Raw genomic sequence first — 13,756 nt, forward strand, 5'->3', positions numbered from 1 at the left:
TACCAATATTGGTCTGCAAGGTACTGAGAGGACATCCTTGTCACTACACATAGAGGCCACTTTCGAGATTTATCTGGACACTGCTGCTTGGGCTACACCAGACAACTGAACTTACCTTCCTGTTTTCTTCTCAGAAGCTGTACGCTCCAACATCCATGTGTCTAGTGATCCTATCTGTGTGCGGGTGTCCCATAGATGCACAATGCTTAACAGGCTCAGGATAGCTCATTTGGTAAAGTCCTTGCCATGCAAACATGAGGATAGGAGCTTGGTCCTCAGCTCCCACATAAAAAGCCAGGTGTGTTGGCTCATGGCCCAGAATCCCAGTGATGAGGAGACAGAGACAGGGGGATCCCTGGAACTCACTGGCTAGCCAGCTTAGCCTAGTTGTTGAGTTCCATGCTTAGTGAGAGATTCTGTTTCAGGAATTAAGAAGGAGAGTGATTAAGGAAGACACCTGATGTCGTCCTCTGGTCTCTGAGTTCACACATGTATGCATGTACCTGCATGTGTGCATCCGTCTCACACACGTGCACACATGCACCATTTTAAAAGCTTAACATTAAAGAAAAAAATCAGATCTTCCACTGTCTTCTGAATCCCTGTCCCTTCTCACCTGTCCCTGCCTTTCGTAAGTGAAAGCCAGCTTCTGACTGAGAAGACAGGATGCTTTTAAGGTGAGAGACAGCACATTATCTTGGACAATGGCCTCTCTTAGCTGTGGATACTATTTGTTCAACAGCTCCTGAAGATGCCCCGTCTTTTTCTTCTCAGCTGCTAGTGTTAGTTCCTAATTAACGGTGACAATGGTCTCCTAGCAGGTCTCCTGGCTTCCAGTCTGGTCCAACCCCAAGCCAGTCCATGGCCTGAATGATTTTTCTAAAAATCATTCCGATTATGTCATTTAAAGACCTTAGGAGTGGAGGCACACGCAGTGCAAGGGTGAAATGCTTGCCTGGCAGTCTCGAGGCCCCAGGCTCAATCTCTAGTTCACCCTGAAGAGCACTCTTTCTGGTCTTCAACTTCCTTGCTGTAAGGTTCAAACTCTGGGATTTTGTATGTCATATTACTCCCACTGGGTGCCTCTTTGTTCTCTCTCTCTCTCTCTCTCTCTCTCTCTCTCTCTCTCTCTCTCTCTCCCTCCCTCCCTTCCTCCCTCTCCCTCTCTCTCTCTCTCTCTCTCTCTCTCTCTCTCTCTCTCTCCCTCTCTCTCTCCCTCCCTCTCTCTCTCTCTCTCTCTCTCTCTCTCTCTCTCTCTCTCTCTCCCTCCCTCCCTCCCTGCCTCTCTCTCTTGCTTTAATTCTTACTATTATTATTATTATTTTGAAATTCTGGGAATGTATGATGTCTTAGTTAGGACTACTATTGCTATGAAGAAACACCATGACCAATAGCAAGGCAGGGAGGAAAGGGTTTATTGGGCTGACACTTCCACATCGCTGTCCATCATTGAAGGAAGTCAGGACAGGAACTCACCCAGAGAAGGGACCTGGAGGCAGGAGCTGGTGCAGAGGCCACGGAGGGGTGCTGCCTACTAGCTTGCTCCTCATGGCTTGCTCAGCCTGCTTTCTTATTGAACCAGGACCACCAGACCAGGGATGACACTACCCACAGGGCCTGGACTCTCTCCCATCGAACATTAGTAAAGAAAATGTCCAACCCATTGCCCACAGCCAGATCTTATAGAGGCATTGATTCAATTGAGGCTCCTTCCTCTCTGATGACTCTGGCTTGTGTCAAGTTGAGATTAAATTAGCCAGCACACCTGACCCCTTGTCAACTTAACACAAAAGCACATCAATGTTTAGTTATAGCCTTTTCTTTCTTGTTTATCTCCAGATCATGCATAAATGTCCACATTTGCAGTATAAACATTCCAAAAATCTTTAAAGATTAAAACACTTAAAAGTTCATTCTCTAAAATTCAAAGTCTTTTAAAATCCAATGTCTCTCAACTGTGGGTCCTTATAAAATCAAAAATAAGTTAAATACTTTCATACTTCAAGAAGGAAGAACCAGGCCACAGCCATAATCAGCAAAGCAAAGCAACCCTACAACAATGTAAAGGACTCTAGAGTTCGCTCAGGGTCACCTGGGCAACTCCAAAGAACCTGGGTCACTTCTCTGGCTCTGCCCTCTCCAGCACACACACACTCTTGTCTCCTAGGCTCCGACTGACTCCACTCCATGGCTGCTGCTGTTCTTGGTGGTCCGCCCATGCTACTGGCATTTCCAAAATGCTGAAGTCTTCTGTTGCAACTGGGCTGCACGTTCACCAACAGCCTCTCCCGTGCTCTCCTTCTGGTACCAAATCTCAACTTCTCTGTAGAAACTTTTCAGTCTTGGGTATTTCAGTACCACTGAGCCTGCACCTTCACTAATGGCCTCTCTTGGCCTCTCACAGTGCCAAGCCTTAGCTGCCCTCCATGGCCCCTTCATACCTTCAAAGCCAGTACCATCTGGGTGACTCTTATACCAGTAGGTTCAGGTGGCAGCACTGTGCACAACCTTGGCTGCCTGTGGAACAGAGCTTCTCTCTGCTGACCAGGAGGAAACACCTCCCAGATGATTTCACCTCAGTGATGCTGGTCTCTTAATCACAGTTGATTTCTCAGCTCCAGCTGAACAGCAGCAGCCATGGAGTGGAGTCGGTCGGAGCCTAGGAGACAAGTGTGTGTGTGCTGGAGAGGGCAGAGCCAGAGAAGTGACCCAGGTCCTTTGGAGTTTCCCAATAAAGCAAAGGGCACGTCTGTGGCACTGGACTCTTGTTAAGTGTGGCCGACTCTTCAGTCCCAGCCGACCAGAACCACAGAATCCTAATTCAAAATAGCAAATATGCAAGGGTCCAAATGGTCTTTACGTGATCCTCAAACTTCCCCCTGGAACATCACAAGCCAGGTCTCCAGCTGCATTTCTCTCAACACCCTTTCCCGAAGCTCCCACAGAACAACCCACCAAGCTTTGAACACTCAGTGGCTTCTTTTTCTTGCCCAGAGTTTGAAGTTCTTCTTCAGTCCTCCCCAAAACAACATGATCGGGTCTGTCACAGCAAAACCCCACAATTCTGCTACAATGGTCTGCCTTTGAGGGTTGCTAGTGCTGTGATGAAACACCATGACCAAAAGCAAGTCGGGGAGGAAAGGGTTATTTGACTTACACTTTCACATCCATAGTACCTCACTGAAGGAAGTCAGGACAGAAATCAAACAGGGAAGGAGCCTGGAGGTGGGAGCTGATGCAGAGGCCATGGAGGGGCACTGCTTACTGGCTTGCTTCTCATTGCTTGCTCAGTCTGACTTCTTATAGAACACAGGACCAGAAGCCCAGGGATGGCACTACCCACCATGGGCTGAGGCTTCCCCCATCAATTATTAATTAAGAAAATACCTTACAGGCTTTCCTTCGGCAGGATGTTGTGGAGGCATTTTCTTTATAGAGATTCCTCCTCTCTGATGACTCTAGCTGTGTCAGGCTGACATCAAACTAGCCAGGACATGTGTGCATACATGTTCCTCTGTGTGCAGTATCTGTATACAAGCATCCCGATGCATGTATATGTGTGGAGACCAGAGGTTAATCTTGAATCTTTGGGTTTGGTCTTTTAATCATAGCATCTCTTCATTGCCTGGATTAAGTTAGATCAACCAACCAGAGAGAACCAAGGCTCTGCTGTTGCTATCTCCCCAGTGCCAACATTACAGATGAAGGCCACATTCACCAGCTTTATGGATCCTCATGCTGGCAAGTCAAGTACTTTACTGGTTATGCTATCTCAGCAGCTTTTCTTTCGGATCTTTGAGAAAAAGGTCTCACTTTGTAGCCCAGGGTAGCCTGCAGCTCAGTATGTAGCTCAGGCAATCCTTCTTCCTCAGACTCCCAAGTGCTGGGATTCCAGGCATGAGCCACCATGCCTGGCTGATTCAGTTTTGTTCGCCCTGAAGGATTCAGCGTAGATACCGCTTCCCTGGAAACACTTGTCTGGCTGAATTCCTCAAGGCTGTAACCTACCTCTTAGAACAACTCAGTGTGCTTTCATTTACCATGCAATTAATTACATCTGTTGTCTCTTTTGTGAGCTGGGGTTGGTGCCAGTCAGATGACTAACAAGATCTATCTAGTGGTGCACGCCTTTTCTTCTAGCACTCGGGAGGCAGAGGCAGGTGGATCTCTGTGAGTTCGAGCCCAGCCTGGTCTACAGAGAAAGTTCCAGGCCAGCCAGAGCTACATGATGAGATTCTGTCTCAAATCATCAATCAATCAATCAATGAACCAATTGATTGATTGATCTATCCATCAAATGAACGGAAAACACTTTCTGAGAGTGATAATGGAGGGGATAACTCTCCCCGCCTCAACAGTCAAACTTGAGTGTGCAATGAGTGTGCAATGAGTGTGTTTGTCAAACAGCCAGCTATGTGTTCTGGTCCCAGTTCATGGTTCAGTAATTTGGGGCCCATAAGATTGATGAGGGAAGCTGGCCATTAAAGAGTTATGCTTCTGAGAGTAGGCATGGTGGTACAAGCCTGTAATCCCAACATTTGGGACGGGGAGGCAGAAGAATCAGGAGTTCAAGGGTAGCTTTAGTTATATGGGGCATTCAAGACCTAGGTTAAAGCCCTGTCTCAAATGAGTAAGATCTGCATCTTCCTCTGTAAGGATGTCTTGGAGTTGAGGAATATCCCTAAAGGAGCTGGTAGACTTTTGGGGGTTCTTGCGTTTCTAGTATGGCTCCTTCTCAGGGCATCGCTCACAGGAAACTTTCAGGAGGTTTTAGCTTTTGAAATGTTGGAAGCAAGCTGGGTGGGCTCTAAGGGAACCGGAGCACACACCCCATTGGGACTCAAAGGCAGCACCTGGAGCTGCTCCTCGCTCATTAATAGGTTGCCAGGCAACGGAACAAAGGTGAGGCTGAGCTGGGATTAGCAATTGGCAGGCATCTGAGAGAGCGCCACCGAGGGAAGCCTACTCATCAGGAGAGGACCACAGGGGCCAGGTGGGAGGAAACCTCGGATGTGACTGGGGCTTTGTTTGCACGTGGAAGAGGCATAATGTGGAGGTGAGACACATTCGGGTCATAACTTGCCTTCTAATAGGATTGGGGATTATTTTTCTCAGAAGAACCATTGAGAACCCATTAGGGACATTTCTTAATATAGGTGAGAAATGACTTATTGGGCTCCTCACCATGTGCCTCTTACTAACAGGTTTTATCAATTCATTCTGCAGATGTATAGTCACATCCAAAAAACATTACAAGTATAGAAAAAAAACCTGTAATTTCATGTGTCCTGGAGGAAATCTTATTGTGAGTTTGGAATTTATTCTTTCAGAAAAAAAATCAACACAGTTGGGATTAGTCTACATTTATTTGTTCTAGAATATATATATATAAAACAAATCCTCAACTGTGTATAGTGTTTCTTCATTGGCACTCTTAACCCTATTTTAAAAAATACTTTTAACTGTTACTGCCTTACTTTTGAATTGTTTGATCATTTCATTAATACATTTATCCAGCAAATTATGGCCATTTCCACCCTTCCTCAACCGCCTCCCTCCACTGGAAATCTTCACACACATACACACACCCTGCACCCGACTTACACGGCTTCTTTCTGTGAGCAGCTCACTAGGTTTAGTTAGCTCTACTTGCTCCAGTGTGTTTGGGAAGTTATTCAACAGAGCAAAGACAACTCAACAGTGGCTACACTACCGAAGAATGTGATACTCCTCCCCCAACAAGGCTAATTGCCAAGGGTTCTTCTGGAAGGGGTGGGGACCCTCCACACCCTTGATGAAATGTTGCTGGGCCCAATACTGTGCAAGCCTTTTACAGGTCGCCGTGGCTGCAGGGGATTCATGAGTGGACTGGCTATGCCATGGCCAGAGGACATCTTGGTCATCTCCCCATCATTGGCTCTTACATTCTCTCTGTCCCTTCTTCCAGAATGTCCTCTGAGCCTTGGTGTGTGTGTGTGTGTGTGTTTTATAGCTGTCTTAATTGGGGCCATAAACTCTTCTTTTACACTTTTTAACTATTCCTTAACATCCATTGATTTATTATGTGAATGTACCATATAGCACATTTGGGGCTATGATTAGCAATGTTGCAAAAGAAAAGCCTTTTATGTAGGTGAGATGTAATGGCAATGTAATTTGTATTTAAAATTTAGCCACTGGGGGCTGGGGAGATGGCTCAGCAGGAAAAGGGCTTGCTGTGTAAGATTGAGGACTGGAGTTCGAATCTCTAGCAACTCATGAAATTGCTGGGTGGGAGTGGAGGCCACTCAGGGGAGTGGAGACAAGGCATCTCTGGAATAGCCAAATTGGCAAGCTCTGGGTTCCCATGAAAGACCTGCCCCAATATATGAGGTGGAGAGCAATTGAGAAAGACACCAGATATTAACCTCTGCCCTCCACATGTATGGCCACAAAAATGAGTAACACACACACATATACACAACACACATATAGCTACAGACAGACCAGCAGGAGCACATCTGGGGTGAGGGGAGCAGAGGAGAATCAACACAAACAGAGTATGTATGCAACCATCAGAATAAAACCACTTCGTTTTATATGCTAATTTAAGAAACAAAAGTTTAGCTATAAAGTCTAGGTTTCTCTCTAGAATGGCTCTTTAATTTTTACTTTTACCAAAAAGCACGCGAATGCCTCTTTTCACAGAGTGTTCCAAACACTTGCCACCCCAAAGTCTTGGGACATTGTATATGGCTTTGAGCTTTCATATTTTGGATCCATGTTTTGTGGGTTTCTTGAATGTTATTTTCTCTCCTTTAACCATGACCTTTACTTTCATTTTTAAGTATGTGTGTGTGTGTGTGTGTGTGTGTGTGTGTGTGTGTGTGTGTTTGTACATGGGAGTACATTGCCCATAGAGAGCAGAGGGTGTTTGGTTGCCACAGCTGGAGTTACAGGCAGTTGTGAGCAGCTTCAGCTTAGGTTTTCAGCAAGAGCAGCGCTCTCAACCACTGAGCCATCTCTCCAGCACCTCAGCTTCCTATAGCACCTGCTCATTTGTTTTTCTTATAGAGGAAAAACCGCTTATATAGAGACTAATACTTGATTCAGTCCCCATCTAACCATGATGAATGCTTTGGGTTTTTAATTCATATATAGTTGTATGTATTGGTGTTTTAGGAAATTGCATATTTTCTTTAAAAAAAGAATCCTAGCTCTATTATTTATAAAAACTTTCTGTTTGTGCCATGTTCTATAAGAGGATGGAGCTGGGCATGGTGGCACATGCCTTTAATCCCAGCACTTAGAAGGCAGAGGCAGGCGAATCTGTGAGTTCGAGGCCAGTCTGGTCTATCAATCAAGTTCAAGCACAGTCAGGGGTGTGTCTTGAAACCCTTTCTTGAAAAACCAAAGGTGTATATGTGTGTGAGGGGGAAACAAGGATGGAACAAAAGGTAAGAAGGGATCGAGAGACAGTCCTGTCCATTGTCTTATTTAATTTCCGAAGACTGACTGGGTGTGTGGCTCAGTGGCAGAGCACCTGCCCAGAATAGTGAGGGTGTGGGGTGGCTCAATGGTAGGATGCTGCCTAACATGCAGAAGATCCTGGCTTTATTCTCAGGACCATTTAAAAACAACAACACCCCTAACTTCCTAAAAGACATGAAACACATAATTAGCGACCCACAAAAGAAATAGAAAACACGTGGAAGTCTTGTTTAAGTTCATATTTGAACCAGTAGTCCAAGGGCATCGCTGAAGAATGGTTCCTATCTGTCCCCAGGTGAAGCTGATGGTCCGCGAGCCATACCTACAATAGCCAGGCTTTATTTAAATTGTAACAAGGGTTAGCCAAGTGTCAGTATGCACCTGTAATTCCAGCAGGCTAAACAGGAGAAACATTATGAGTCTGAGGTCAGACTTTGCTACACAGGTCAGTCTACCCTACAAAAAACGACACCTTATCAATCTATCAATCAAACCTAACAACGGGTGTTGTTTGCTTTTTACTTGTTTGCTCTGTTTATTTTTTTGGGGGGGTGCAGGGGAGGCTGCCACCCAGTTCCCAAATAAATCACACACATGAAAGCTTATTATTACTTATAAATTCCTGGATCTCCTTGGCTTGTTTCTAGCCAGCTTTTCTTAAATTATCCCATCTACCTGCTGCCTCTGGGCTTTTTCCTTTCTCTCACTTCTGTAATCTGGCTTTCACTCTTACTCTGTGGCTGGCTGTGTGGCTGGGTGGGTGGGTGGGTGGCCCCTGATGTCCTCCTCTCCTTGTTCTCTTGCTCCTTCTTCTCTTGTCCCAGAGTTCTCCTATTTAGTCTCTCTGCCTACCGTCCCCACCTATCCTTTCTCCTGCCTCGCTATTGACTGTTCAGCTCTTTATTAGACAGGCAAAGAATCACAGCTTCACAGTTAAACAAATGCAACATAAAAGAATGCACCACATCTTTGCATCATTAAAACAAATGTTCCACAGTGTAGACTAATGTAACCACATTTTAAAATAATCGCTTACAACAAAGGGGAAGATATTGATAGTCTTAGCGACCATTCTACCTTGGGGGTGGGTGTGGGTGTAGTGAGGAGCTGCGGGCAGACCTGCTTTTCATCCCACCCAGCTCCCAGCCGCCTGGCTAGCTTATGCTCCGAAATAACAACACACAAACTTTATTCATTTAAACACTGCCTGGCCCATTAGTTTCAGCCTCTTACTCACATCTTGATTAACCCATATCTAATAATCTGTGTAGCACCACAAAGTGGTGCCTTACCGGGAAGATTCTAGTGTATGTCCATCTTGGGCTGGCGCTTCATCGCGTCTGGCTCAGAGAGGAGAGGCATGGCATCTGACTAACTTCCCAGCATTCTGTTCTGTCTACTCCACCCACCTAAGGGCCGACCTATCAAATGAGCCAGGCAGTTTCTTTATCAACCAATGAAATCAACTCAAACAAAAGACCCTCCCACATCAGGTGGGGATTCATCTCTGTATAATTAATCAGGGGTACTTTTTTAGAAAGTAGAGAATCACTGTAACTTTTTCTTTCTTTCAGTGCTAAGATTTGAACACAAAACCTGAATGCATGCTAGATACATGTTCTACCATTGAGTTATATACTTGACTTTCTTTTACTTTTCACCTTGAGACAGGGTCACTATGCTCTAAGACTGGCCTTGACTTTGCCACCTTCATGCCTCAGCCACTGGAGTAGGTGGGGTGACGGACCTGCCTCACCAAGTCTGGTTCACAGTGCATTTTTGAAAAGGACAATGAATTACAATTCTTGGTGTCATAGAATTTGTAGCTAAAGGGTTTTAAAGGAGAATCTATATGAATAAAATGTTCACTTCTTGTGGGTTTATTGACTGGGTCAAATTAAAGTGAAAAGTTAATTGGTGTTTGGGGAGCGATGTCACAGGCCCACCTGACTGGTTCTTCTCCCCAGCACTCTAGGAAACAGGTCCTTTTGTACTACTACTGTGCCTTTTTAAAGGTCTTATTTTATTTTATTGTTTGAGTTTGTGTATGGTTTGGATGATGAACTGGAACCAGGCAGGCAGCCAGAAAACCCCAGCCCTTCCCCTGTCTCTCATCACTACAACAGTGGGGTGATAGGCTCTCATGGCCAAGCCTGGCTTTTCATAAAACTTTGGGGTTGGGGATTCATGTCCTTGTGCTCCCACAGAGCCACCTCCCTGGCCTCTATTTTGGGCTTCTGAGATAGGGACTCATCACATAGCCCACGCTCACCTTGGACTGGTGATCCTTCTACCCACCCTCCCAAGTATTGGGGTTATAGGCATGCAGTACCATGCCTGGCTTTCTTAGTATTATTATTATTTTGTTTTTGAAAAAGACTAGCTATCATCCAAGCACAGTCTTCCAGATAGTGACTAATGGGTCCTGTAAAAGACACAAAGCTGGCAGGGGAAAGACTTGGAGGAGGACTCTGGAGACCCAGATTCTTGCTCTGGCTTCAGCACGGTTGGTTTGCATATATTAAGCCCTTCTGGCTTCATTTCTTCTGAAGCAAGATGGAGACTGTAATAGAGTCTTACTTTCCCAGGATGATACTGAAATAAAACATTTCCCTGAGGGGTCCCCAGACCTTCTCTGTAGCAGCGACATCTTCTATCTTGATCTCCCACAAACCGACCATACCCTGATTCGGGTTTTGTCATTTGCAAGCAAGTTTGCATGAAGGCTCCTGCTAACTGCAAGCTAAATCACAGCAAAAAAAGAGGCTGTGGACATTTCTGGAGTATGCAAAAGTCAAGAAGCTGCTGGAGTCCCATTGGTGCCCATGCTAAAAGAGTACAAGGATATATGTTATGGGCATTAGGAAAAGCTGAGCTGCAGGGCAGGCTTGTGACTGGCAGAGCAAGGCTGTTTCATGACAAGCATTGCCACATGGGACTGGAGAGAGGGAGATGAGCATTTGTTGATTGTGGATTAGGTCATTTTCTTGCAACAGACTCCTGAGAAGGGAATTATTCCCAACATTTTTCCAGAAACTCAAACAGCAGTTTGCCCACATTTCACAACTTGGAAGAGCAAAGCTAACCAACCAGGCCAAATCTGCTCCTGGGGAGACATACTCTACCCATTTCCGCCCCCATTGCGGAGCAAAGCAGAAGTGCTTAAAGGTGAAGAGGGCAAGATTTGTACCCGTGACCTTGGACAGGTCATGCCACCTCTGTAAGCATCAGGGAAAATCGTTTGCTGGGAGAGATGGTGCTGCTGGCCCACCCTGAGTTCCCTGAGCACAGCAGACATTGCTCGTTTATCCATGCTCCTGGATTTTACATAATCCTGCAAGTTTGTAAAAGTCTACATAGTTGGCAACAGAAATTACAAAGACTGCCTCCGCCTCCCTCCACTCTGAGTCAGAATCAACATGTTCTCAGGGTGCCTGGGGTTGAGGGGACACTTCTCTGCTCTGGCAACCATTGCCCACTAAGGAGCTCTGACCTCCTAGAAACGGGGCACGTTCTGGCTGCATTTTTATTTTATTTATTTATTTATTGTAGCTTATGTTGGAAAGGGCGAAAGGCAAAGATCGGGTTCTTAGATACAGTTCCTAACTCACTATCTCCATCTGCCACCATCCCTCAGTTTCCCTACCTTTTCTTAACTGTTAACTTAATAGATAAGGGCCCCTGTCTAGAGTAAGCTCTATACAAGGGCTCAGCAAACCGGAATTGGCTCTTACTATTCTCAACCCCTTGCCTGGGGCTTTTTGTTGGCAGGAACGCTCAACACAACAACAGTACTTTGAAAGCTGACACAGCGCACTTTCTAGGGAGCCAGAGCCTTGCTGTGCACACTCCCTGTCTCCTTGGCCTTCTAGTCATGCATGACCTCACTCAAACACCACCACACGTTCCCGCCAACTCCCAATAACGTAGGACTGGACTGTCACCTCCCAGCTCCCTTCCCAAAAAATCCAAGCTTCTCGGCTCCAGCGTGCTGAGTTCACCCCATAAACTCAGCTAATGGTTACCACATGCTGCTGAGGGTCCGCGCCCAACCCCATCCCTCCACCCCAGCAGGCTCCTCAGACCCTGGGATGTCCGATCCTTTCCCCAGCAGGCCCTTCCTCCAGATCCTCCCTGGCACAAGGGGAAGCGCCCTGTGCTGTGGTCCTGTTGGTCACGCATGACCTTGGACGCTTCTCCAAAGCCGTGCCCACTCCTCGGAACAGGCCGAGTGTTTGCTCCCTACGGTGCCTCCGGTTGCTGGGAATTGCAAACACGCTCGCGCGCCTTTCTCCTTTGCAATGACAGCAACTTGGCTCACCACCCCAGCACCGGAGTCCCTGGCTGGAAGCAGGCTCCCGGGACTCACGGAGGGGCGTGCCCACCAGCCCTTCGCTCGGGGATCCCTCTGGAACGCCTGGGCCCGCGATGCAAGGGGCCGCCACACCTGTCATCTCACCGGCGGGACTCGAGGCTCAGCCCCGGGGGGGCCCCCCCCATGAGGGAATAGGCACCGCCCGGCCTGAGCACATCCCGCAGACAGGCCCGCCGGGGAAGCGCGAGCCGAGACGGCGCGCCTGCTGCAATCCCCGCTGCGGGTCCCTAGGGGGCGCAGCGGGCGCGGGAAGTTGCTGTGGGCCCCGGCACGAAATTGCAAGCGGGCGGGCGCGGCGAGTTTGAAAACAAGCGAGCACCGTGGGGGCGGGTCCAGGGTGCGAGAGCCGCGGGGCTCAGCCAATCAGAGGCGGGCGGCGGGCGCGGGCGGCGCGTGCGGCCGGGCTGTGAATGGGGCGCGGCGGTCGCGGCGGCGGCCGAGGCGAGAGCCGGCGCGCGGGCGGGCGCACTTTCTCCACAGCGCCGGGCGGGGGCGGCGGCGGCGGCGGCGGCAGAGGCGTTCTGCTCAGCTCCCCTCAGAGAGCGCTGCGGGCCCGGCGCTGCGCGGCTGCGAGGAGCCAGGGCGACGTGCCGGGCATTTCTCCGCTCGCTGACAACTTCTCCTCGGCCCCGTCTCGCTGTTCATCGGAGCCCGGACGCCGCCCCTCCGCACCCGCCGCTGCCTCAGCGGGTCTGCGCGCTCCCGCCCGCCCTGCCCGTCCCGCGGCGCCCAGGGGTGGCGGCTCCGCGGCATGGCCCGCGCCCGGCCCTTGGTGGCGGGCGGCGGTGGCGCGGCGCCCCCTGAGCGTGCGGGGCCCGGGCGGCCGCGGAGGAGCGGGACCGGCCACCACTGCGACCCCGAGCGCCCCGGGCTGCGAGCGGCGCCCCAGACCCCCGAGCCGGGCGCGGGCCGGCGGGCTGCAAAGTTGAGGCTGGGCCGCGGGCTGTGGGCGCTGCTGTTGCTCCAGCTGCACTTGCTGCGGGCGCTGGCGCAAGGTAGGTGCGGGCCTGGCCGGGGTGACACCCCGAGGTGGACTTTGTAGGCGCTACCCGGGGTGGGTTTTAGGGGTGCGCAATCCCGGGGTGGACTCTTGGAGCGCGCGCTGCCCGGGGTGACACCCCAGGGGTTAACTTGTGGGAGCCACCTGGTCTATATTAGGGATGGATATCTCTGAGGTGACTTTGCAAGTGGACACCTATGGGCTGGGCTTCGGGGCTGTACGATCTTGGGGTGACACCCTGGGGTGTACTTTGTGGGTACCACCTGGGATAGGCTGTGTTGTGGGTGGACACCTCTGGGCTGAGTTTCAGGGCTGCCGAATCTTAGGGTCACACCTTCAGGGTGTACTAAAATATAAGTGGTCATTCCAGAGGTGACTTTGCAGGTGGACACCTCTGGGCAGAGGTTTAGGAGTACACAATATTGGGTGACACCCCTGGGGTGGACTTTGTGGGCCCCTCCTGGTCTACATTATGAGCGGATATCTCCGAGGTGACTTTGCAAGTGCACATCTATGGGCTGGGCTTCAGGGGTGAATAATCTTGGGGTGACATCCTGTGGTATACTTTGTGAGCGCCATCTGGGATGGGCTATGTTATGAGTGGATACCTTTGAGCTGAGTTTCAGGTCTGCATAACCTTAGGTTGACACCTTTGGGATGAACTATGTTATGGGTGGTCATACTTGAGTTGACTTTGCAGGTGGATTCCTCAGGACTGAGCTTTAGGGTCGCCCAGTCTTGGGGTGACACCCCTGGGGTGAAGTAAGGATGCATTCCTCTCGGCTGAGCTGCGGGGATACACGCCCCTGGGATGACTCCTGGAGTGGGCGCCACCTGGCATGGGCTTTATTAGGAATGGCCATCCCCTGGGTGGACTTTAGAAATGGCTGCGTAGGGGCTAGGCCGTGGGG

At 49.2% G+C, this 13,756-nt stretch overlaps 1 protein-coding gene across 1 annotated transcript in view; it reads left to right on the forward strand.

Moving 5' to 3' along the window:
• The first annotated feature begins 12,596 nt into the window (after nucleotides 1–12,596).
• Sdk1 (sidekick cell adhesion molecule 1) overlaps nucleotides 12,597–13,756 on the forward strand; it is a 935,030-nt gene continuing 933,870 nt past the window's right edge. The window contains exon 1 of the mRNA XM_038345621.1: nucleotides 12,597–12,840. Within this exon, the coding sequence (XP_038201549.1) occupies nucleotides 12,597–12,840 (244 nt within the window). The remainder of the gene's footprint in view (nucleotides 12,841–13,756) is intronic.

Source organism: Arvicola amphibius, chromosome 10, assembly GCF_903992535.2.
Source record: "Arvicola amphibius chromosome 10, mArvAmp1.2, whole genome shotgun sequence".
NCBI lineage: Eukaryota > Metazoa > Chordata > Mammalia > Rodentia > Cricetidae > Arvicola > Arvicola amphibius.